This window comes from Hypomesus nipponensis, chromosome 7 (genome assembly GCF_054491055.1).
Source record: "Hypomesus nipponensis isolate SF chromosome 7, ASM5449105v1, whole genome shotgun sequence".
Taxonomy (NCBI): Eukaryota; Metazoa; Chordata; class Actinopteri; order Osmeriformes; family Osmeridae; genus Hypomesus; species Hypomesus nipponensis.
In genome coordinates, this window is record NC_140367.1 from 8,862,147 (window position 1) to 8,887,500 (window position 25,354).

The following is a 25,354-nucleotide window of genomic DNA, read 5'->3' on the forward strand; positions in this document are numbered from 1 at the left end:
ACTGGAGCAGGTGGTCCTAAATAAGCGGAGGTTTTGGGCACACTACGTTGAATGCAAAGCGCAATAGGCTATTGGTTGTGTGAGGGGTGTTTGCTGGAGGAGGAGACAGTAGAGAATGTACTTTTGCAATGCGAGTTTTGTGATTTTGAGAGGGACAGAGTCTAAAGGGTCAGGGAGGCTGGCTGGGTTGTGGAATGGTTGGGGTGGTCAAGGCGTTGGTTGGGTATCTTCAAGAAGAGCACCTGTTGTGGGTCGGTTGGCTGTGACAGGCCACACACTTCTACACTGACGCAGTAGGAGGCAGTGTTTGCAACTTTAAGTTGGATGCAATCCGCCAATCTAAATCAAGGAAGAAAACTAGTAGGATATGACGCAAGAACCAATTCCTGTTTGCATTTTGTCTGCTCTGTCGCTCGTAGAGAAGGCGGTGAACGGAAAATGGCGGACGGTGTGGATCACATCGACATTTACGCCGACGTCGAAGAGGAGTTCAACCAGGTATGCATAAGCATAACTTTGTTATTCTCTGTGCCTTGATAGCTCAACATTACGTTGCTGTTGATTGAGCTTACTTGACTATTGAAGCTTATGCCTCAAAGAAGGCTGCAGGGAGCTTGCCGCTTGGCAGTGCAGTGTGCAGGCGCACAGTTTTTGTCACTGCGTAAGATGGCTAAACAAGTAGCCTACGCAAACGCTAGTTGGTGAGAAACGAAACGTGATGTAACATTTTGTTCTCAACGGGGCTACTCTCATGCTAACTTAAATCCTAAATTATCGAAAGACATCTAGTTTGATTGTCAAGCTGACGTGCCAACGCCTTTGTTTACGGCCAAGTCGAATTCATTGTGCTGTGCTCGTGACGTGCGGTGGCGCCGACGAGGCCTTGCAGTGTGAAAAGCGTGGCCCAGCGCAGCTTTGAGCCCTTCTACGGTGTTAATATTTGAATACAAATTGATCGTTAATGTTTACAAATATAAATTGTTAATAATTGGATTTTCTATTTTGACCGAGAAATAGCGCTAGTTTATTTTTTTACCTATGCTACTTTCCCCCGCTTTCCATCGAGAAGCCGCTGTCTTGCGATGTTGTTGGTGCTCGCGATGCATTCCCCTGAGTTCGAGCGGTGAGGTCAGGCCAGCACATGTTAGCTATAGCTATGTTGAGCAAAGTCACATTTTTGTAGCTAACTAGACTGTCGTCTAGGCAATCTGTGTTTTTAGTGAACCACGATACTTGAGTGCCTAAGTGTCTAATTTCGCAAATGAAGCCTGCCTATGTAGAATGAATGTCGCTGGAATCACGTGATTGTGATCCTGACTTTCATAGAATAAGGATTATAATTAAAATCAATCAATAAATGCAATAAATGGAAACATAAGAACACCAATTAAATGCACTAAATATGTCCTTGTTAAAGATATATTTGCTGTCCTGTGTACACAGCTAGACGATCTAGTTACCTGTGACTACACCTTCACATTTCTCTCTTTCCTATTACAGGAAGCAGACTACCCTGTTCACGACCAGATAGACCTGTACGATGACGTCATCTCGCCATCAGCCAATAACGGGGATGCACCTGAGGACCGGGACTACCTGGACAACCTCCCTGCCCCGGGAGGGTCAGAGGGCAGCAAAAGTGCCCCGCCCAACGTAGTTTACACATACACCGGCAAGAGGATCGCCCTCTACATTGGAAACCTCACATGGGTTAGTCTTCTGTTCTTGGCGTGTGCGTGTGCGTGTGCGTGTGTGTGTGTGTGTGTGTGTGTGTGTGTGTGTGTGTGTGTGTGTGTGTGTGTGTGTGTGTGTGTGTGTGTGTGTGTGTGTGTGTGTGTGTGTGTGTGTGTGTGTGTGTGTGTGTGTGTGTGTGTGTGTGTGCGTGTGCGTGTGCGTGTGTGTGTGTGTGTGTGTGAGAGATGGAAAGAGACAGAAAAGGGGGGGGGGGAGGAGTGGGAGGAGAGTGAGATTTAGGTCACTCTCACTTAGCTCAAAATACCTCCCATAACAGGATGCAATGGAAGCTATATTGATGAGATTTTCTCTCCCCAGTGGACAACAGATGAAGATTTGACAGACGCCATCCGATCAATAGGCATCAATGACGTGCTGGAGATAAAGTTCTTTGAGAACCGGGCCAACGGACAGAGTAAAGGGTGAGCATACTGCCTGATCAAGTTTGAATGACCACGGCAGAACAAAATGATTTAAAAGAAGCTGAAAATTATAGTTTTCAAAGAGAACATCATATTTTAACACTGTCCATTCCTTGCTGTAACCACTGAAATTGTTTTAGAATACCATTGTTATCTTCTGTCTGTACTAAAAATACAAATCCTCAGCCTTTGGATGTGGGAATTGCTCGGTGGTTAGAGATTTTCACTGTAGATCTGAAGATCTCAGGTTCATGTCTTCCCCCGTGCATGTCTTTGGATAAGTGTCTTCTAAATGAATACAACAACATTGATTCCTTCCATCAGCATATTTGACCATACACCTCATCATCTTTGAATGTTGCTCTGGCCAAATAAGTCAAAGCAATGGGCAGTGAGTGTGTCCCAGCATGTTGATGGGTCCGGTCCTTCCCCAGGTTCGCTCTGGTGTGTGTGGGTTCAGAGGCTTCGTCCAGGAAGCTGATGGACCTCCTCTCAAAAAGGGAGCTGCACGGGCAGAACCCCATCGTCACGCCGTGCAACAAACAGTCCCTCAGCCAGTTCGAGATGCAGTCCAGGAAAAGTAGGTGGACATGCACGCTTGTGACCTCAAAGCTCCTTACCCCACTGTCTGCCCCTCGCAGTCTGGGTAAAGCTACCGCGTTGACATTTTGAATGAGATTTTCTGTCATAACTCGCACTGTAATACTTAAAATACCTAATTAAATCCCTTGGTTAACATTTAAATACGTGAATGGATTTAATTTATATTCTATATGAGATTTGGCTCAAGCTATACAGTCAACTAGCACCCGTTGAACACCTGTAGAGTACTGCATTTGTGGTGATTGGTCTGGGATTGGCTATATTCTATGTCTAAGATTACTCATACTGCACCACTTATGACTACAATGACTCAAAAACCAGTTAACATTAACAGTGAATTGCACTCAAATTTAAAGTTGGTCCGATACACATCATAATAATAATTATGGGCAACATAAAGCTTGATATCCAGACTACATCAACAGTGCACCTCAGCAGCAAACGAGTGAATAGAGTGGGGGTCTTCTATATGAGATTTGAATGTTCTCCCTGTCCTTCTGCCACCTCATGTCCAGGTACACAGTCAGGTCAGATGTCCGGTGAGGGCAAGGCCGGGCCTCCAGGCATCGGTCCGCGTGGAGGGTTCCCCATGGGCAGGGGCAGAGGCAGGTTCCCCGGACCACCAGGCCCAGGGGGAGATCGCTTCCCTGGACCCATCGGCCCCGGAGGTCCCCCGCCACACTTCCCTGGTGAGTCCAGAGCGTCAGCATTCAAACCTGACCCACGGTCAAGGGTCAATGCATGGATTGTGTGTGTGTCCACAGAAGGACGGTCGGTCACCTTAAGTCTCGCCCTGGCTAGGACACTTTGACCCCCCCCCCAGAATTTCTAGAACTATCTAGCCTATCTCCTAACGTAGTCCTATGGCTTCCTCGTCTGGCTCTGTCTATGCTTTCATAGTTCAAAGTCTAAGCCTGAATTAGACTCTTCAGCTCAGTCTATAGACCCAGAGTATATTCTTACAAAGGGGTATTCAGGAGGACTTGTATGGGCCTGGACATCATTATACAGGATTATAGGATGGCTGTAGGGGTTTGTCAGTGTAAGGCTCGTAATGCCTGCTTGCCCTCCGCACATCCATCTTTATTTTGTCCTACTCTATCTCATCATCATTATCATTCCTTTTTCCCCATTGTTCTTCTCCTGGCGCCTGCCCTGTGTCGCTGTTGCCAGCCAGCTAGTCTATCAGCTGCTGGGTGAGGGGGAGGAGCCAGTTGTGATTGGTGTTTTTTTCCCCAATAGGGTCAGGGATGAGGCCACCAGAGCTCATAGCCCATAGACACCAGGATGGCCATCTGATGGATATGAATTTCAATTGCTTCCCGCCGGGGCGAGATGGCAACTGGCGACCCAGAGGTGAAACGCCTCAACTCCTAAGTACTACTATGACTGACTGGCTAACTGAATGACTGACTGGCTGACAAAACAGACATTGTCGTTTGAGTGCTCTTCCCTTTAGAGCTAGAAACATAACACGTGCCAACATGTCGGGATGCTCAGGACACCTTTGGTGTGGAAAAAAGTTAGACTTAAAGTACAAGTAAAACAGACATTTTAACATGGGTAAATGAAAGGACATAGTAATGTCAATGTTAAAGTCTCAGCCCCACCTGAGAAAGCAAAAAAGTGCTGCGTCATAATAAGCATTCCGTAATTAAGACTTGCCCACTCGTCTCTCTGCTCGCTCGTTCTTCAGAGACTGGACTGCAAACTTGACTAACCCGTACTCACACTGACACCTCTTCACCTACTGAAGCTCCGGTCCCAGACAGCCTCTCACCGTGCTCCTTTACACCACAGTGTGCCCTTGGCCTTTGCAGTGTAACGCTAGCTCTCCATGCTGGGCTGGTGTTGAATGGAGAAGCTGCCCTGGGCATAGACATGTGTGGTCTCGGGTGGCTGGATGTTCTGCGTCTCCTTGCTCCCCCAGACTGCTGCCTGAATGTGTGCTGTCATAACACGCTTGTCTGGAGCAGCTCGTCAGGGCTGCCCAGGAGCGCCAGAATGTTCTGTCGCTGCACATGCACTTCATATCTTTTTTATTTTATTTTTATTTTTACTTTTTGTATGGTTCTTCCTGCTCTATTCCTCCATGGTTCCCATATCTTTCTCTGTCCCCCCCCCCCCCTTCTCTTTTTCCTTTCGCCCTCTCTTTTGCGCCGTCTACCACCATCGCCCTCAATCGCTCTTCTCCCCCTCATCACTCTGTGCGAGTGTTTCTCTCTTCCTTTGCCTGATTTAATGGAATGGTCTGCTTGAGTCTCTTACATCTATGGAGACTAATTAGGCTCATTTATCCAGCATCTAGAAGTGACTCCCTAAACTGTCTTGAGCTTTAAGCATGAACTAATGGTGTGTGCGTGTGTGTGTGGGGGGGTGTTATTTAAATCTTTAATACTGATTTAGTTGTTAATGTTATAAGCCTGAAGTTCTATCATGGAACATTCAGGCCCACTTTCCCAGACATGGATTAATCCTAGTCCTAAAGTACGACTTTCAATGAATCCCTCTATTGAATTTTTTATTTTTTTTTATCTAGGACTAGGCTTAATCCATGTCTGGAAATCTGGGCCTCATTGTTTGTCATTGTACTAGCATAATGTATCCCCTGGGCCCAGTGTTGACAAAGTTGTCTCACGGAATTATATAGATCTTTAGGGGAAGATTTTTAAATGCTTGGTGCAGTTCACCTACCAGATTGTGAATAATTATTATTATTCTTAAAAGATATCTAGTGTCAATTGTGAATTCTGACTGAGGTGGATTTGTGTGTTTTGTTTGTGTTTCAGGTGGGATGCAGGGACCTCCTCGGCCCCCACCGCCAGGTCCCCCTGGCCCCCCCGGCCCCCCTCCCCCAGGACAGGGCCTCCCACCTCCCATGTCTGGTCCCCCCAACCGTGGCGACCGGCCCCCTCCCCCAGTCATGTTCCCCGGTCAGTTTGGTCAGCCTCCCATGGGCCCCCTCCCCCCAGGCCCCCCTCCACCAGGCTATGGACCCCCTCCAGGGCCACCTCCTCCACAACAGGGCCCCCCACCTCCAGGACCCTTCCCACCTCGCCCTCCAGGACCCATCGGGCCCCCCCTTGCGCTAGCCCCACCTCCACACATGGCCGGGCCCCCCCCAGGCGGTCCCCCACCAGCCCCCCACGTGAATCCAGCCTTCTTCCCACCTCCTGGGAACAACAACATGCCCCCCTCAGACAGCCGCGGCCCCCCGGGACCCAACGACCCCTACGGACGCCCGCCGCCATATGACAGAGATTACGGCCCCGGTGGCAGGTAATGGAACTACATGCACACACACACACACCTCTGCCTCAATGTGTCTCCCCTGTTGTCCACCTGTTTCATCTATTCCTTTGGCTCCACCCACTGTTGTCTGTGGGCGGGGAATCAGAACAGCATCACTCAAATGTTAAAAGGACTGTTGGGACATTTGTTTCTCACACACACACACACACACACACTGTTCTATGTTATCCCTGTTTGTAGTTGGTAACACACTGCTACCCATCCCAGACACCTGAACCCCTGTATCATGAATACATACATGACCATGATACTAGACATCTATAACACGGTACAAAGGGACTCATGTCATGTGGTTAGGTTGGGCAGCTTTAGCTAAAGTGAAGCAACTTTTCATGGTGAGAGTTTTGATCATGCCAGTGAATCTGAACCTCCCTCCTCCATCCCTCCTTTTTCTTTCATTCCTCCTTCCTGCGGCCCCCCCTGCCAGAAACCGCCACCCCCCTCTAATCTGTGAGTTTGACCCCAGACCGCCTCGCGACCCCTGGACTAATGAGGGGCTGGTCGATATGAAACATGGCGGACAGAGCTTGTCTAGTGCGAGCGACCCAGGGTTAGTAGAGCACCAGTCACACCAGGCTGGGACACTACAACTCTCATCCCTCCCCTTTAAACAACCACAAAACAAACACACACGCCCACACACTCACGCCTGGCTTGATATGAGTGGATGCTTGATGTGATGTCATCTTTAGGACCTGTAACTAGCCCTTTTTTGTAGTGATTATGTCTTGTTGTATTTCATCTTTTTTGTTTGTCCCAAGTATAGTGCCCTGCTGTTGTTATTGATAGTCTCTCGTCCCATGGTGGATGAGGTAAACGGGCGTTGGGTGGGAGGGATGAAGCTGTCCCACTGTGGCGTGAAGTTGATGACATAACACTGTGTGCTTCCTCATTGGTCAAACTCACCCTCCCCTTCCAAACCCCTCTCTTTGCTCTCAACACCTCTTCTGTCCCAAATCAACACCTTAGACAGAAAGGTCTATTGTCTGGTTGTGCATTGAATCTCTTTTTTGGAGCTGATTGGACAGATCTTTTAAGCCTTAATATGTTGGCCAACCAATCCTCCCTGCCTGTTCAATCCTCTCTGATCTGTTAGTCTATGAAGCGGCAGGTATTTAAAAGGGTTTGATTTGGGACGGTTGTCTCTCTTCCTGTCTCTCGGGGGGTATCTTCCTCCTTGTTTTGGGTGCTGTTGGGGAGGAGTGATTGGACAGGACGATGACCGTGACCTCTGTTTGGTTTCCAGGGAGATGGATGCAGCACGGACGCCGTTGAGCGAAGCCGAGTTTGAGGAGATCATGAACAGGAACCGCGCCATCTCCAGCAGCGCCATCTCACGAGCCGTGTCAGACGCCAGCGCAGGTACGACACACACGCTCGCGCGCGCACTCACACAATCACGGATGCTCTTATGATCACACGTCCTCATCGTTGTTGCCGTTCACAAACACGTACACAAAGATGCAACCGGTTGTGTTCCATGAGACCCCTGGTGTGAGGTGACAAACCCCCTCTCCTCCCCAGCTGACTACGGCAGCGCCATCGAGACCTTGGTGACAGCCATCTCTCTGATCAAACAGTCCAAGGTGTCGGCTGACGACCGCTGCAAAGTCCTCATAAGCTCTCTCCAGGATTGTCTCCATGGCATTGAGTCCAAGTCCTACGGCTCAGCCTCCAGGTACATACTTTTACCTGCCTGCTCCAGACACACCTTTATCTGTTGTCGTCTCCCCGACATCTTTATCTCCCCAACACACACACACACACACACCTATCCCTACCACAAAACACCTTTACCTGTCCTCCCTGACACATTTACTTGTCCCCAAACACAGATTGTTATTTGCATGTCGATGCACTTTCCACTTTTCACTTCATCTGTGATACATGTGATCCCTGTCGCCATGTGGTAGATGGGAGTATACTGACCCACTACTTCAAGGCTTTTATATATGCGTTTTCGTTTACACCAAAAACAGAGGTCCCAAATCAAACCCTATCTCCTGTTTGGACAGACGAGAGCGGTCTAGGGAACGCGATCACAGCCGTTCTCGCGAGAAGAGCCGCCGCCACAAGTCCCGTAGCCGCGATCGGCACGAGGATTACTACCGGGAGCGCAGCCGGGAGCGAGACAGGCACCGGGAGAGGGACCGGGACCGCGAGAGAGACCGTGAGAGGGAGAGGGAATACAGACACCGTTAACGGGATAGGGGAGGTGTGTATGAAACCAGGCTAGGTCCTCTCTGTCTCTCTGCTATTAACCACCTCTGTCCTTTAGGAGTAGGGCCTGGGAAGGGGGTGGAGGGGACCCGCTAAACCCAGCCCTGGGGCAGCGGCATTGGGCCTGGAAAGATCCAGGGAAATACAGGTAAGGTGCCCTGGGCCCTCTGGTAAGTCCAGGTAAGGCCTTCTCTCTCTGTTTTGTACCTGTTTTCTGACTCATGACAAGTTGTGTGTGTGTGTGTGTATACTGTATGTCTGTATCATTCAAGGTTAACATGTCTGGGAGTTATGTTCTTAGATCTGTAAATATACGTGTGGTCCTAAGATACAAGGGTTGAGTTTGTATGTCTGTTCTAGGCAGTTGTGAAATGGTAAGATCTAGAAAGTTATAACATCTTAAGTTCGCAACAACTTAAAAAAGGGCAGGCTGTCTGTAATTATAGTTGACATAAATATTTTCCTCAACTTTTTGTTTTGATTCTAGTAATGCTGTGACTTGGTTTGTCAATATTCCATTAGGTAGATTTGACTGCTTGACAGGTTTTCTACATTGTCAAAATCTATTGCAACCATTTCATGGTCCTTCTGGGTAGACTTGATATTACTGCACATGGAATGTCCTGTAAATATTCACCCAGCTGTAGGATTCTGAAATGTCTGAATGAATAGGCATATTGAATCTTATTGCATTGTAAGGCCTGCGATGACCAAAATGCATTGCTATACTTTTGAACTGGTTGTTGTCACATAAATAAGACTATGCTTTCTAACTCAGTTATTAGTTTCAGAATTTGTAAATAAGGTTTAATACTGTTTGCTATTCAGTTCCATTTGAGGATGGCTTATCTGTGGTAAACTATTGCTAATAGATGTCCTGTTCTGAGAACCTTAAATGTTCTGTTTTTACTTTTCAATCTCAAATTGAAGGACCAAATTTCACCTAAAAGTAAAATAAAAGGTAAATATGATAGGGTGAATGAATAGGGCCAATGTAAACAAGATTGTTTACTAATAGTCTCCATAATGTTTTTATCACATGAAAGTTGGGCATGTACTGTACTCTGACTGACCTAAAAGTTACAATGTGATCAGCTGCACTTTTTTGATGCTCTGAATTGGAAACTAATTTGTGATCAGTTATTTTATGATTGATAACACTGGTACGAACTCGGCATTAGAACTATTCTGTGTGTAATGTGGCGTTGTTCCTCTGTAGTCCAGAGCTATGTGTGTATATATGACATTTCTTGACAAATGCTTAAATTGGCCCCATGGAAGTTTTATTGTAACACACAAGGGCAATCTAGGTTGCCCTGGTTCTGTTATCTCAGGGCTCATAGGCTGTTGTGATCCATTTTTAGTCTGCATGCCACATTGGATGCATCAAACACATGATTGTGCTTTGCAGTAAGGTATATGTAACAAATATGTTTTTTTCTCTATTGTTGGTAGTTAAAATAGGGCTAAATCATTTTTATTTAGATAAGTTACCAAGTTGTTTTTGGTCAAGTTGAATCTTTACCTTTTATCCTAGAAGAGGAACAAACACATTCCATTGTCTTTTATAAGAAAAAAAAAGAATATAAGTTGAACTCTTAAATTTGTTCACAGTTAAACAGTGAAACGGGTATTACTCTTTGCATTTATTCAAATACCCTTTTTGCTTGCACGTTGATTCCAGGCAAAACAGTTCAATGTCAAAATATTTTGTGACAAAAATGGATGCCTCCTTTGAATTTAAAGGCTTCAGTACATAACCTCTCTGGCGTTAATCTAGACAAAAATGCCTTATAAATGTAAAAAGTAGAATAAATATTATATAGGCACTGGTACCTTTTCAATACACAGGCATGCATTTTTATGAAGTGGACTGAATAGGAACTGATGAGCCAAATGAGGTTGTTTGCTGACCCTCGTAAAGTCAAATGTTAATCGTTTCCTCTGACTTGTACGAATGTTTCCTTGGAAACTCCTGGTAACCATGACAAGTGCTCATCCTGATAGTCCTGATAGTGTCATTTAACACCCCCTCTGTTTGATCATAGCTTTGGGGGCCTTCGTTGGGCGTGTGTGTGTTCGCTATAATGAAATGACTAGCTATTTCTCCAGTTTGTCTGTAGGTATGACATCCTGTTCTCGCAGGCATGGAGAAAGCAGTCCTGATCTTCTGACATTTCTTCACTCGTTTACCTCTTGCTTCTTCTCTCATTTCTTGCTCCTGTTCTGTCTCCCCCTCTCTCCTCATCTGTCCCTTCCTTGTTCTCATGCTCTCCCTGTCCCTCTCCATCGATGTCTTTCTCCAGCTTTTTCCTGTTTCTTTTTTCTCCATTTTGAAATATTCACATCTAATCATTTTAAAGTTGTTTTGGTGCCACCGGGTGGTTGAGCTCAGCATCTGCATGGGAGCCATTTTGAAATGGTCAAAGCAATTAGATCTTTTTTTTTTCTCAGTCTTAAATATTTGACACTATTTATACCTAGATTTATACCTAGATACCTAATATCACGTATAAACATCCCTAAACAAACTTGATAAACTTCTTACTCCATACCCTTCAGAGTTCTAAATTCTAAACCCTGACCATTGGAACCAGGTGGCTTCCTGTCCAGGTTCTGAGGTCCCATAGAGAGGCTGGATGTTCTGTTTGGGGGAGTTGTGTGTTCTGTAAAATGTTGCTATAGAAACGTTTGCATTTGATACCTCAAACTATACACCATGAAAAATGAAAAACGGTTGGATTTTTAAAAACGTTTTAAATTTAAAGTTACTATCCCATTATTGGAAATGTTCTGTTTTGAATTAATTGCAAAGATACTAATTACATAATACAGTTAAAGAATTGCTGTAAAAAAAGAATTACATGGTGAATTGACTGAGACTTAGAAATAACAGTGATATTATCCTTTGAAATAATATAACTGGTCAAAGACATTCTACTTAAATGTTGGATTGCATTTATATTGAACAGTTCCTGTACAAACGCATGCTTGTCATCTTATGTAGAGTAGGCTGATCTGTACTCCTCTGTAGCGTCACATCAGACGGCTCTGTCGCACTAGGCTCTGCCCCTCATCTAGAGCAGTCCATCATACCATGTTCTAGATCTGCAAGCGCTAGATATGTTCATCCTGGTCTCTTGCTGTTTTCCATTTCTCACTTTTACATCTGTGCACCTTGAGTCAGATACAATTTTACTTTAGAAGTAAATGTAAAAAATGATGTAAATTTAATGTTTTTTGTCCCTTCTGCCAGAGTTATTTTAGGTGTTAACTATAAAAACATTTGATATGATGAACATTTCACTTGATTTGTTGTGTCCACAAAGAATCTCAGCTGATGCCAAGAATGTAGTAGTTTTTTTGCATGACACATATGAATCGTATTGAAAAATGGCAAAAGCGTTTGTCCAGTACTTGTAAATTCACTGCTCTTGATATGACATACTTCCTGACAACATTGTAGTGGTAGTCTGCATGCCTCTGTGTCATCAGTATGTGTATGTAGAGGGGAAACAAACAAACATTGATTGTTGGGCTGCCCCAAACCAAACTCCACCCTCCGTTCTGACACCTTTCAGTTAACGGACGAGGATCAGGAGGACAGACAGCCAACGCTCCACCTACTGGCTGCTTCTGGAACTACACCCCCCTCAACCACCACCTACCTGCTCCCCTGCTCTACTCTTTCTCTCTCTGCTTTTCTGGCTGAGGACTGGGATCCCTTCACAACTGTAAGAAAACAGTATATTTCTGTCAATCTGTACTCATGGTAAAACCTGAAAAAAAAGAAATAAGTGACTGCTCTTTTGATCTTTTTATTTTTACAACCATTTTATTTGATATGACAGTATAAACTACCTGTGTGAAGAAGTAAGCTTTGTGAACTGAGGGTAAAATGTAAAGAATAAATTGCCTGCTCTATCCAAAACACATTGATAAACATAGACTTTACTTTTTTGCCTTGCTATAATGTGTAAATTGTCAGTTTAGTCGTTGTTTTTATAGGGATTTCATTTTGTCGTTGTTTTCTTCTCAGTGTCCCATTAGGATAATGTTTGTAAATGTCTCTGCTTTTGATGATTAAAACTAGAATCTGTGTTGTAATAAACTGTTTGTTGGGGTTGACACTTCATACTTGACATCCTTCACGTGCAACAAAAGTTTATTTCAGTTAAATGTATTGTTTCCTTTCTAGCTTTTTTTTTTTAATTATTATTTTTTTTTTTTTTAAGACAAATAGTTTGAACAAGCTCAGAACTAACTTGATTTCATTAATTTGACCTGTTGTTTACCAAATTTTAACTTTAAAGGCCAGTGTTCTTTTCTTTGTCACTGTCAAATATTGGCATAAATGGATACATAAAATTAGTGTTTAATGTAATGACCTCAACATTTTAGTCAAGGTATTGTATTTCAATCCAAAGCATTTGGTGTTTGTTCAATTTTAAAACGATTGACTTAATGTTCCATTATGTTTTCTGCCTGGAGGTGAAACATTGTTTACTGGATACATCGTAGTATGGTACTTAAGAAATATTTTTTTAAATGCGTTTTTATTTGTTATTTTTCCCCAGTTTATTTTGCCTCTAGTGATGTGTGCTCTTATTCAGTGTTATTTCAATTACTTCAATATGCATTATAATTGGATAGGACATTATTCATACCGTTGAAATTGGCATTCTAAAGAGTCAGGGAAGGCAGAAAGACCCGTTAGTGCTCCTTTTGTGCCTTTTTAGTCTGTAAATATCAACGTTAAAAATTGTAGACATGCTCTTGGGCATGGTTATACTTCATTTATTCGCTAAACAAGCCACTTGCATTTAAACGACACTTCCATATTGATATTTATTTTGAGTGATTTCAAAACAAATGGCACAACACAAAAGTAGCACAAACTATTTAGTAAATCCCCCTGTGAAACAAAATGCAAATATACTGTGTCCATTCTGCTGTTGGGAGATGCATCCCCAGTTAGGTTCTCTTATGTAGGATGGGTAAGGGCACAAGTTTACCATACAAAATATCTGCTCAGTAATTTTTCCATGCTGGCTTTATGGAGAATTGAAGTCTACTGAACTTTCCTTGTTTCATAGTGATATTATCTGTTTAGACATGATTGGCTGGTGTTGGTCTGTGGTTGTGATTTTAGGGATTCCCAGACGATGCTTGAGATCCCCCGTTTTCTCTTCATTGTGGTAAATCTGTTATCAAACATGATCTGGCAGGCGTCAAGCCTCTTCTGTACATCTCATGTCTGGTAAATGATTTCTCCAAGGAAGGGATTAAGGGGATGGTACATCGTTCCTGCTTCTCGAACCAGGTTGTTGTACAGTGAACGGGTGTCAATTAGCCTGTGTTACAGGCAGAGTAAGGAAGCATTGACAAGTCTCCCCAGGGTCCCAACGACAGCCCAGCTTTGGCCGTGATGGACTAGAGAAGGCTGAGGCCCCTGACTGATGGTTGTCGGTCATATATACAGACTTATGTGCTCAGTGTGTTGCTTGCTGGTGGTTAGGCCCCTATTGAATAACTTGACAGGATGACTAGTCAGTGGCTCAAATAACATGCCATCTTGGGATGTCTGATTTACAGAATTTATATTTTCAATAAGGTTTCAACTGCATATTGGCAGCCATTTGTGAACAATTGATGCACCACATCTGCATTCCTTAAGTGGTGTGTATTTTGTACATAGACAAGTCCTACAGCGATTCAACAAGAATGTTCTGACTCATTTTGTATAGTTATTTTTTACAGCTTTGAGGTAAGATGTTTTGTTTTTTTTGTAAGTCAAAAAATATAAATGGTCCTTAATATGTAACACATGTTGAGGAGGGGGGGTCTACAATGCACTGTCTTATTGAATGTCTCAAAATAAAGTAGTTGATTTTCTTGACACTAGTGCTGATCAACCGTTTAGGGCTCAGTACTCCTCATCCTGGCGATGGCTAAATTAAAGTTTGATCTTTGGATCACTTGGATGTCATGATATATTTAAAACCTCTTGGGCAAAAAAAACATGTGATGGTATTTTTTATGTATAGCCTTAATCATTTGCAAGGCTGCATAGGTTAACTTAGAATCGTGTTTTTGTTGACAAAGTTTGTATTTATTATAGCTTTTGTTCAACCCCCATGTGTGGATGAAACGGCAACGTTTACTGTTTGCTTGTTGTCACTTTTCTCCGCAGCGTGGGCATACCAGGTAAGTAAGTACTATTGTTCCACGGAAGAGGAGGACCAGTTTGGACTAGAGGGGACCTGTTGCTGCGGTAATGCTCAAAGACCAATTTTCTTTTACAGATTTGACCAGTAGTCAGTTCTAAAAAGCTACCCTGAACTAGTTGCGCACACCGTCACATTCGAATATTATATATATGTATATATATATATGAATAATTAAATTTTATTATTTACAACTACATTTTATGAGCCGCATTTTTGTGGTTAGTAAAAGCCTCGTTTTACTAACCACAGGTAGAGCTAGGTCTGATACGTCGCTGTAAGGACCACTATAGCACACACATGCAGGAGGTCATTATTTCGTGAGAATTTGAAGTATCTTCTACACAGCTCCAATTAAACTGTACCTGCTAACACGTGCCAAATAAAATGTATAGTGAAATTTCAATTTGCTTATTGTGCTTTCTGTTCATTTGCTTTGTAGACTGTATAGCCTTGTGTATATAGGCCAAATGACGACATCTCAATGGCTAAATATTGTGGAGGTGCGCATAACTGGCAAGGCTATAGACTGCTAAGAGCAGAATATTGTGGTCCCCCCGGATCAATATAAGACAACAGCCTGATGATGGTTCCAGTACAACCTAACTTTTGAGACGAGCAGTCCCAGATTTATTAATGGTTAATTAATAATCGGAACAGAAATTACTAGGATTATCGTTTGCTTCCACTGTTGCAACATAATCCCGAAATTTTAGACGGACCATTTCTCTCCCGGTACGTCCCACATCGGAGCACAAAAAGTGACGGATTGACTTCCGCTGCTTGTTTGGCTGGCGATTTGAAATGTGTTGTCGGCCGTAGAACGGTGGTATATTCATAGCTTTAATGGCAAGCCTTTTGGGTTATGCACTACAACCAAATACCAGAAGAGTGACATAGAGCTACATACGAGTTCTACATCTTATAACATTTACTATACTATGTTCAAAAGGATGGCAGAATTTGGTCCAGATTCGGGGGGGCGGGTGAAGGTAGGTAGCGGATGTCAATAAATAACAAGCGACATATGGATCGTCATCTTAATTTACTGCTTTACCGTTACAACTAAAATTGGGTACTTTAAAAACGTTAAACACGTCAAGATTTCGTTGTGAATATCTGTCAAATGTTCCGTTGTGGGCTCTTCGGAAGCCGGTTTATCCCAGAGTAGTAACGTGAGCATCTCACGAGCGCAGGAATTTACTTGCTTAGCCGTCACTCACTCACAGCATCAGACTAGTAGGGGCATAATCAAGGAACCGGTGTGGTACCGAAATCGGTGCCCTATCTAAACTGTGACCACCGGCAACATGTTTCAGCTACAGACAGCGTATCTTTATGATCCACAGGGAGTTACCATCGTGAAGCCAATCGTGTTCGGAAACGTTGCCAGGTATTTTGGAAAGAAAAGAGAAGAGGATGGACATACACATCAGTGGTCCGTATATGTCAAACCCTACAGAAATGAGGTATGACGTCGCACTAGACCTAATCAAATCTAACATGACTATGTTTATTTTCATATTGACACAGTCTGAGTCGATCTTCGATGTGTATTGCTCTGCACTGTTAGCCAGGGGTGACTGTGCACATTCAAAAGCCATATCGTCTATATACTTTATACATGTAGTTGACATATTTGATCTGCTTGTATTACCTATATGTTCTATGCTCTGTCTGTAGTTGAAAATATTTGAGCTGGTTGTTGCTTTACCAGGATATGTCAGCATATGTCAAGAAGATCCAGTTCAAATTGCACGAGAGCTATGGAAACCCTCTCAGAGGTAAGCATGCCGGCGATTAGCTGTCTAGCCACAAACCTACCCTGCCAGTGTCATCACAGTTGTAATCTACAGCACCAGATATAATTCACAACACCGTGGCACTTCTCCCAGATAACCGTGATTGCAGAGGCCATAGTAGAGGGTTAGGGATTGATTGTGGTACAGATCATTGGACAGTCCTTTGAAAGAGTTCTAAGAGTATTTTTGTGATCAGTCAAGGAACAGTTTGTATTTACTACCCACATCACAAGTGTACTTTCTATATGCATCTTTGGATAAAAGCGCATACCAAAAGAATAAAATATCAATTATGTTTGATGGAGAGTTGAGTATTGTGGGTTTTTTGTGTAGTGGTCACCAAGCCTCCATATGAGATCACTGAGACGGGCTGGGGAGAGTTTGAGATCATCATCAAGATCTTCTTCATCGACCCCAACGAGAGGCCGGTGAGTTCCACCATCTGCTCGTTCATTGGTTATTATCCTCTTATCTGTTCTGTCTCCTCGACATTCTTCACCCTATCTGCAACCACGGCAATTTGACTAGGTCTGTCTTTATTCTTGCTTTTGTATTGTGTCACTAAAGTGTGTGTGTGTGTGTGTCGGTGCTCCAGGTGACTCTTTACCACCTGCTGAAGTTGTTTCAGTCTGACTCCAGTGCCATGCCTAAGAAGACGGTGGTGTCTGAGTTCTATGACGAGATGGTAGGATTTGTACAGACACACAGCCCCGGGGGATCCATGGGGATTGAGGGGTTGCTGTCAATGGCTGATTATTCATGATGCCTATTCATTTAAAACTCTCCTTTTTTTTCTTGTTGCCTCCTCTTTCTTCATATCTTTCTTTGATCTACCCTCCCTCCCTCCAGATCTTCCAGGACCCCACAGCGATGATGCAGCAGCTTCTGACCACCTCCAGACAGCTGACCCTGGGAGCCTACAAACACGAGACCGAGTGTGAGTACAGTACCAGCACACCTCCCACGGTTCTCTCTCCTCATTGGTCAGTCACGCCTCTGTCCTGTCCATCGATTGGACAGCCATGCCAGCAGGAAGCAATGATCACACTTCTCTGTGGGCGCGTGTGATTGTGTGTGTGTGTAGTTGCGGAGCTGGAGCTGCGCACGCGGGAGAAGCTGGAAGCTGCGAAGAAGAAGATGAGCCAGGAGATCACAGAACTGAAGGAGAGGCTGAAGGCCAGCAGGGAGACCATTAACTTTCTGAAGGGAGAAATACGCAAGCTGGAGGACGACGACCAGATCAAAGACCACTGAGAAACACACACTCACACACTCACACCCTGACTCATACTGTCTGAAATGCACACTATGTTTATCTCACCATCACGCTCACTCTCTCTCTGACACACACACACTGACTCATACAGTCGAAAATGCGCACTCACCCTTTAGGTCTCTCTCTCTCTCTCGCTCTCTGATATACACACACACTGATTGAATTACTCATTCATACAATTGAACATAGATTTATTTTACAAACATACATGGTATAATAATACCATGTGACTGTCTGCCACATAAGCTCTCTCACTGGATCTCTGTCTCTCTCTCTCTTACACACACACACCCTCACTCACTCACAGACTGACCTGGAGATCTTGAATGTTATTTTATGGATCCCACACTCAGTGCCACACTCCCATTTGACCACAGAGGACTGCATATGGATCTGACTCAGGCAGCATAATGTCACATTTTTCTAGGCCGTTCTGAATATAGATATATTTGCTGGTTTTGTTTTTTACAATCTTTATGTATTGTGTGTAAATTCAAACACTTTGTCTTTTATGAGGTCCCTCTACATGCACAGTAGGCCTGTTGCTGTATAATGGCATCACTAATCAGTCTATTTTCCTCAATTCATCTAGTTTCTCTCAAATGACTTCCTCCCAATTGTTTTCAAAAACATCATAGTGGCTTGTGTGACACTAGCCCAGCCCCTACCTGAATCTCTCAGGTTGCCAGGTTTACTACATGACAACCCTGCTCTTAAATTAGTGGTGAGACAAATCACCAAATTATTTGACAGTAAATTGAGCCTTTTTGTGTGTTTTATATTTTATTTGAAGTCTACTTTGTATGGGTGTATTTCCCATATATGTGGTGTCTAGTCCTTCAGTGCTCACCTAGTCAAACTGCGGGTGTGCCAAACATCTCCCAAATCCCCCAATAAAAGTGTCAATCTTTTGATAGGAACTCTGCTCGCAGTTGATTGTAATTTATTACTGATAAGTGATTGATTGGGTCTTAAAGTTGCTGCACTACTTTTATATACCAACAGGGGGTGGCTATGAGTAACAAATGTAGAGTTTGCACAGTAAATGAAACAATGCGTTTTAATGTTGGCAATGTTGGACTGTATTAATCTCACATTCTAGAGAAGAGATAATTTACTGATTTGTTCATCTTTATTGTGTCAGTGGCCATGTAATGCGTTTTTGCAGTGTAGCACTAAAAGGGTAAGTTACGTGAAAATGCTCTCAAGAGACAGCGACAGGCTGCAATGGATGCGTGGGTGAAAGTGCCCCTGAACTCGGGCTCGCCTGCTATTAAATAAGAACGGTTAGTGTTTAGGTTAAACACGCCTAAACACTAACACACTGTTGGCAATCTCTCACTCAATCTCTCTGCCTCTTTGTCCATCCCTCATTCTCATCTCCCTCAACCATTTGTATCCCTCTCTATTTGTGTCTGTCTACATCAACCCCCTCGTCGTGGTGAAAGGCTTTTTAAGCACAATAGCATTATACCCAATAATAGAAGGCTGCTTGACACAACTGTGGATGATTATAATGTTTCTTGAACAATTAGAGACTGGTCGGCGACAGTTATAGCCCCAGATGAACAAATTAAAGATGAGAAGGGATTGAAGCTCGAGATGCCTGTCTCGCTATAACACAAACCGTGACTAGCCGCAATCGACTCGGGCGAGGAGGACTGGGGACTGGCTTTCCTCGAATATGTAACTTAACAGGGGTAGTGATATCTATGTCTACAGGACAGAGGGACGTATAATTGTGAGAAGGAGAGAGAGACAAAGATAAATACTATCCATACAGTTAGTTTTCCAAGAACTTTTTCTGGAACACGGGAGCGACCCGGATGCAGTCCTGGGACATCAGCGGAGGAGGAGCAGGCTGCTGCTCGGTTCCAACGCGAGGCCCCACCGAAGTGCTGCGCGCTCGCGACGCTGCCGTAGTTGTTGCTGTGCGATCGAGCGATTAACAACAAGGCAGGGCGACACTTCTATGAAGATTCATGAAGCTTTCTATTTGTAAGTAGAGCAATAACTTGCGTGACCTAAACTTACACGCGCTTTCTTACAGTCTCTGAGTTTGTATGGTCGTTGACGTTGTTTGTTCAACAAAGATCTAGAACTGACGCTGTAACTATTGATGAACTCTTCAGAAAAGGAGTTGCGACCATAAAATCAATCTAACTAATGTATTCTCTTATGTTGTAGGCTACTCAATTGAGTTGTACTTAATTGCATTCTATTCCATGCGTATCGCTTCAAACGCAGCTGCATTAATTGTTTGATTTAAAGAGAGCTCTATTGGCTACCTGGTTCATTTAGACAGCCCGTTCGTTACTAGGCTGCTTTCACAGTCATCGACACAGAATGCTTAGGACACAGAATGCTTAGGAAAACGTATACACTGTATACGTTTTCAATTGTTACCAGAGCAACACACGCTTGAAAATGTATCAGTAAGTTGTTTGGTTGTCACTGCCTGTGATATGATCGGAGAGTGAAATGATTTGCAGACTTTGCATGATGCCGACACCCACAGATAGGGTCATTGTGGGAGGATTTTAACGGAATGGCTTGTGGTCAGTCAGCGTAGTAAATTGAGCGTACAGTGTAGCCCGAGACACAATATAATCGAGGCTGTGCATTTGAAACTGTCCAGTGAAAGAAATGCAGATCAGTGATGCCTTGGTTGATCTGGCGCTGATCCTATAAGGTGATGGCTTTGTCATGTAAATAGATTTCGACTGATCCACTCTACCTCGTGTAATATCTCTGCAGCAGACTAAGCAGTAGGTAGTCAATGAGCTGAGCTAACTGATGCACTCTGCTCATCGCCTGTCATATTGTCCCCGGGGGAGAGGCAGCGGTACTATGGCTCACTAGGGGTTCCAAACGGTTAGAGAGCCATGACCCATGATCCACTGCTCTCAGTCCTTCAGGTCACAGTGGCTTACTGACTGGACATATAGACCCTGCCCTCTCAGCTCCTCTCTTTTCTTCTCTCTTATCTGTCTCACTTTCTCTCTCTCCCTTCTTCCTCTTACTTATTTCTCTCTCCTTCCCCCCCCCTCTCTCTCTCTCTCTCTCTCTCTCTCTCTCTCTCTCTCTCTCTCTCTCTCTCTCTCTCTCTCTCTCTCTCTCTCTCTCACTCCTCTCTCCCCCCCCCTCTCTTTCCTCTCTCCCTCCCCAGTGTACCAGGGCTGGGTCTGTGTTGTTTACCCAGTGAGTCAACACTGTCTTTATGAACCTGTTAACGGCCTGTTAGGTACATCTGACGCCACTTTTTTCCTGTCACTGTACTCTGTCTTATTTTCAGTCATACTCATTCCTGTTGGGCCCTGCTCTACTGTTTAACAACTATTGTACTACACTACTGCACTGGACTGTACGGGGCTTGTGCTATTTTCTATAATCTACAATTCAATACGTCTTTCCAACCTACTGTGTTAAATTCTGCTCTATTCTAGTGAGATGGCATCTCTCCCCTTAGTTCATTCCTCATCTTATGATTTCAGTCTCCCTATCCCAACACACACACACACACAAACACACCAAAAGCACAGCAACTTTAATAGTCCTCATAGCATGAGAACCATTTCTCATCTAGGCAGTCTATTTGTTGCACCATTTCGTCCAGTTATTTCCCTGTAGCATTGAGCTGTGTGTGTGTGTGGTTGTATGTGTGTGAGTCAACTCTACCTGCTAGCAGCTTTCTAGGGTGAGGTAGAGCATGCAGTGTGTGTGTGTGTGGTTGTGTGTGTGTGTGTGTGGAGCTGTAGAAGAGTGGATCTACGACTCTTAACAGCGTTAATGTTTAATGGGAACGGTGTATGTGCGTCAGCGAACAACCTCTAGAGATGGGAGTCCTCGACTGACTCATACACACACACACACACACACACACACACACACACACACACACACACACACACACACACACTGACTCACTCACTCACAAGCACACATACACACATGGCCACACACACTCTGCATGCTCTGCTTCCAGTATAAAGTGTTACTGTACAAAGAACAGAGAGGCCAGCTTTCTCTACCTCACCCTAGCAAGCTTCTAGCAGGTACGGCTGACTCATGGGCACACACACACGCACACGCACACGGCATGATGTCCATCATCCGAGCAAGCTGCTAGCTGTAGTTTTTTAACACAGCATACAGATCTTATGAAAGTCTGTAACTGGGAAACAGGCAGACAGACTGGCAGGCGGGCGGGCAGGTAGACAGACATTTCAACTATTCAATAGACTAGGAAGCATCTTTTTCTCAAGACTGAACAAATTACAACAAGTAGTTTGAACTTCACTGCATTTCTCCCGAGGGCTCTAGGTGAATCCAGACAGACATATTAGTTTCAGCTGCACGATAAGGACATCTTCTATACAGTATGTCACTTCAGCGCAGTTTCCCAGACATGGATTAAGCCTAGTCCGAGACTAAAAACCTTTTCAATGGAGATCTTTATGTAATTTTGCTCGTACTTTAGGACTAGGCTTAATCCATGTCTGGGAAACTGAGCCTTAGTGTTTAATCGAACTTTTCACTACACGGAGTCCCCAGTATGTTCCCTACTCTGGCACGGAGAAAGTGTGCCACATTTTTCCCCTCAAGCATAATCATCCAACTTGTATGCTGGCTAACTTCATACAGTCTAGACCCAGTTCTATCTTCATATAGGCTAGTCCAGTTCTATCTTCAGACAGCCTAGTCCAGTACTAGTTTCAGACAGGCTATTCCAGTACTAGTTTCATACAGGCTAGTCCAGTACTAGTTTCAGACAAGCTAGTTCGGTACTAGCTTTTTACAGGCTAGTTCAGTACTAGCTTCAGACAGGCTAGTTCAGTACTAGTTTCAGACAGGCTAGTCCAGTACTAGTTCCATACAGGCTAGGGTTAATACATGTTATTCACTGGACTTCTGTTGTGCTTTGATCCTGGGGGGCTCTGGGGATCTACGTCTGACAGCCCCTCTGGGAGGGATGAAGGGGGGGGGGGGAATTGGGGCGAAGTAGGGCAGAAGGAGGGGGGGTTGAGACTAACGAAAAGGAGCGAGGGCTAGATGAGGTGTAAACAGAGATGGGGTGTGCAGGATAAGGTGGGGGATTGAGGTGTAAGCAGAGTGAGAGATGGGATGAGAGAGAGAGAAATTCTGTGAGTTAATACATTGAATATGTATGGTGGGCAATGTGTGTGGGGGGAGGGAGAGAGGGAGAGAGGGAGAGAGGGAGAGAGAGAGATAGAGGGAGAGAGGGGGAGAGAGAGAGGAAAAGGGAGAGGGAATGAGATGGAGAGGGTATAGGACTTAGGGAAGGAGAGAGGGAATAGGAGTGTGGGAAGGAGGGAAGGAAGGAGGGAGCATGCATGCATCCATGTTAATTTTCCCAGCCAGACAGGCAGCCTCATAGTAAGAGTTCAGTCACGCTGAAACCAATCATCTGTACCTCCCAGACTGGTGGTGCACTGGAATGCCCCTGTCTCCCTACCCCAGCTATAATACTCCAGTTTTAATACTGCCCTCTGTCCTACCCCAGCTATATTACTGACCCTCTCTCTCCTACCCCAGCTATAATACTGCCCCTCTCTCTCCTACCCCAGCTATAATACTGCCCCTCTCTCTCCTACCCCAGCTAGAATACTGCCCCTCTCTCTCCTACCCCAGCTATAATACTGACCCTCTCTCTCCTACCCCAGCTATAATACTGACCCTCTCTCTCCTACCCCAGCTATAATACTGCCCCTCTCTCTCCTACCCCAGCTATAATACTGCCCCTCTCTCTCCTACCCCAGCTATAATACTGCCCCTCTCTCTCCTACCCCAGCTAGAATACTGCCCCTCTCTCTCCTACCCCCTCTATCCTATTATGTCTGTTGGCTTACTTAAGATAGTGTGTCTGTTAGAGGGGCTGCTAGCCTAGCAGAGATAATGTGTCTGTTAGAGGGGCTGTTAGCTTCACTGAGATAGTGTGTCTGTTAGAGGGGCTGCTAGCCTAGCAGAGATAATGTGTCTGTTAGAGGGGCTGTTAGCTTCACTGAGATAGTGTGTCTGTTAGAGGGGCTGCTAGCCTAGCAGAGATAATGTGTCTGTTAGAGGGGCTGCTAGCCTAGCAGAGATAATGTGTCTGTTAGAGGGGCTGTTAGCTTCACTGAGATAGTGTGTCTGTTAGCCTAAGAGACACTGGGCTGGCTCTGACCCACATGTGTGTTTTCTCAGGGAGAGATGGTGTGATTCTTGGAAATCCAAACAGCAGTGTGTGTATGTGTGCACTGGCCCTGTGGTTGGATAAACATTTAGGCCCCAGTTGAAGCCAAATCATTTCACATCTTGCAGATAGCGGGTTAGGCGGCGCGGCCCTCACAACGCTCCCCTGATGTTTGGCGCCTTCTTCATCTTTTGGAGCGAGTGGCAGTCTGACTTCTTTCGCCACATCCCTGTGATCAGAGGCAATAGTCAGTAGTAAAAGTGTTCACATTCCACATCCCACCACTGTACTTTTCAGACAAAGAGATCGAGTTGGTTTAGGGGCCTCCCTTCTCCTCTCTATCTCCATCTCCTCCTGCTATCTATCTCCCTCCCCTCTCCTCCTTCTCCTTTCTATCTCCTCCCTTTTCCTCCCCTCTATCTCCCCAACTCTTGCTATCTTTTTATACAAACGCACCCATCCCAAATTCTCAGCCCCTCCCCTCCCCTCCCTATCCCCTCCCCCCAACTGTCAGTCGTTGATTTAGAAGTGATGACTGTAAAGTTTAGAAGTGATGACTGTAAAGTTTAGAAGTGATGACTGTAAAGTTTAGAAGTGATGACTGAAAAAAGGCCCAAAGGCCTGCTGACACTAGCCTTCCAGAAAAAAATAGTGCGCTGACTGGTAAACAGGTTGTAAACAGTTGACTGGTAATCTGTAGAGGTCTCTCTGACTGTGTGTGTGTATGAGTCTGTGTGGGTGTGTCTGTTTGTGTACTTGTGTCTGTGTGTGTAGTACTTGTGGTAGACAGAGATGGCGAAACAGCATGACAGAGTTAATGAAGATCATTAATAACTGAGTGAAGCATGTCCTAACACACACAAGTAGACACCAGTATGTTACTCAGCTCCATGAACTGAACCTCCACAACACACTGTCAGGCAGAGTGTGCGTGCGTGCATGCGCGTGTGTGTGTGACAATGATTGCGTGTGTGTGCGTGCTGTGGTTGACCGCAGGAGAGCGGTTCAGGCCCTGGCCTTCCCAGAGAGCAGAGAGTGAGAGTGCTCAGCTGTATAGGAGTTTAAAGAGCTGCAGGCTCATGCTACAAACTGTTTGGTTTTACTGTAAACCCCTCCCTTTCATCAGACGTCTGCCTGTCTGCCAGGCACACACACACACACTCTCCTCACGGACACACACCTCTTCAGATTCTAGTTTGAAGGTGGACCATTGCCTACCAGTGAAAAATGAGCTTGAAGTGTGTGTGTCTCTCAAGGACAGTTCTGTTCCAGATCACTGACCTCACAGAGAACATGGTCAGAGTGACCTAGACGTGTGTGTGTGTGTGTTTATATTACACCTTTTACACCTTCCTTCTTCTCTACCCAGTCTGTACCCCCCCCCTCTCTCTCTCTCTCTCTCTCTCTCTCTCTCTCTCTCTCTCTCTCTCTCTGTCTCTCTCTCTCTTTCTCTCTCTCTCTCTCTCGCTCGCTCTACCTTCTCTCGTCCTTCTCCCTCCCTTCCTCGTCCTCTCAGAGCTCATCTAGATGTCTGTATTTGTATAACACACACTTTTCTTCCTTCC

The 25,354-nt window shown here is 44.7% G+C and overlaps 3 protein-coding genes across 9 annotated transcripts in view; all 3 read left to right on the forward strand.

The window, feature by feature from the left end:
* Positions 1 to 347: 347 nt before the first annotated feature.
* Positions 348 to 14,190, forward strand: cpsf6 (cleavage and polyadenylation specific factor 6). 7 transcript variants are annotated; one of them, XM_084701053.1, is made up of 13 exons: positions 348 to 498; positions 1,501 to 1,710; positions 2,053 to 2,156; positions 2,591 to 2,736; positions 3,269 to 3,448; positions 4,002 to 4,115; positions 5,549 to 6,038; positions 6,499 to 6,621; positions 7,318 to 7,433; positions 7,596 to 7,749; positions 8,051 to 8,241; positions 8,350 to 8,439; positions 11,873 to 14,190. In XM_084701053.1, the coding sequence occupies exons 1-12, from the start codon at positions 439 to 441 to the stop codon at positions 8,385 to 8,387; spliced, it is 1,926 nt and encodes a 641-aa protein (XP_084557179.1). In that variant the 5' UTR covers positions 348 to 438; the 3' UTR covers positions 8,388 to 8,439; positions 11,873 to 14,190. The 7 variants fall into 7 exon arrangements, with proteins under 7 accessions (XP_084557179.1, XP_084557182.1, XP_084557181.1 ...); XM_084701056.1 differs by having other exon boundaries at positions 8,087 to 8,241; XM_084701055.1 differs by having other exon boundaries at positions 3,275 to 3,448.
* A 1,090-nt stretch (positions 14,191 to 15,280) lies between these two features.
* Positions 15,281 to 18,516, forward strand: yeats4 (YEATS domain containing 4). Its single transcript, XM_084701512.1, has 7 exons — positions 15,281 to 15,510; positions 15,868 to 15,987; positions 16,236 to 16,302; positions 16,654 to 16,748; positions 16,916 to 17,005; positions 17,170 to 17,257; positions 17,405 to 18,516. The coding sequence occupies exons 1-7, from the start codon at positions 15,460 to 15,462 to the stop codon at positions 17,572 to 17,574; spliced, it is 681 nt and encodes a 226-aa protein (XP_084557638.1). The 5' UTR covers positions 15,281 to 15,459; the 3' UTR covers positions 17,575 to 18,516.
* Positions 18,517 to 18,971: 455 nt separating this feature from the next.
* Positions 18,972 to 25,354, forward strand: part of frs2a (fibroblast growth factor receptor substrate 2a) — a 19,732-nt gene continuing 13,349 nt past the window's right edge. The window contains exon 1 of the mRNA XM_084701714.1: positions 18,972 to 19,594. The gene's annotated coding sequence lies outside the window, so the exon portion shown is untranslated. The remainder of the gene's footprint in view (positions 19,595 to 25,354) is intronic.

Bases quoted from the DNA above. Each gene is read 5' to 3' on its own strand.
- yeats4 (XM_084701512.1), top strand. From the start codon at position 15,460: ATGTTCAAAAGGATGGCAGAATTTGGTCCAGATTCGGGGGGGCGGGTG. The intron at 15,511-15,867 runs GTAGGTAGCGGA...TATGATCCACAG, and splicing joins ATTCGGGGGGGCGGGTGAAG to GGAGTTACCATCGTGAAGCC. The intron at 17,006-17,169 runs GTAGGATTTGTA...CCCTCCCTCCAG, and splicing joins CTGAGTTCTATGACGAGATG to ATCTTCCAGGACCCCACAGC.
- cpsf6 (XM_084701053.1), top strand. From the start codon at position 439: ATGGCGGACGGTGTGGATCACATCGACATTTACGCCGACGTCGAAGAG. The intron at 499-1,500 runs GTATGCATAAGC...TTCCTATTACAG, and splicing joins TCGAAGAGGAGTTCAACCAG to GAAGCAGACTACCCTGTTCA. The intron at 7,750-8,050 runs GTACATACTTTT...CACCAAAAACAG, and splicing joins TCCTACGGCTCAGCCTCCAG to AGGTCCCAAATCAAACCCTA.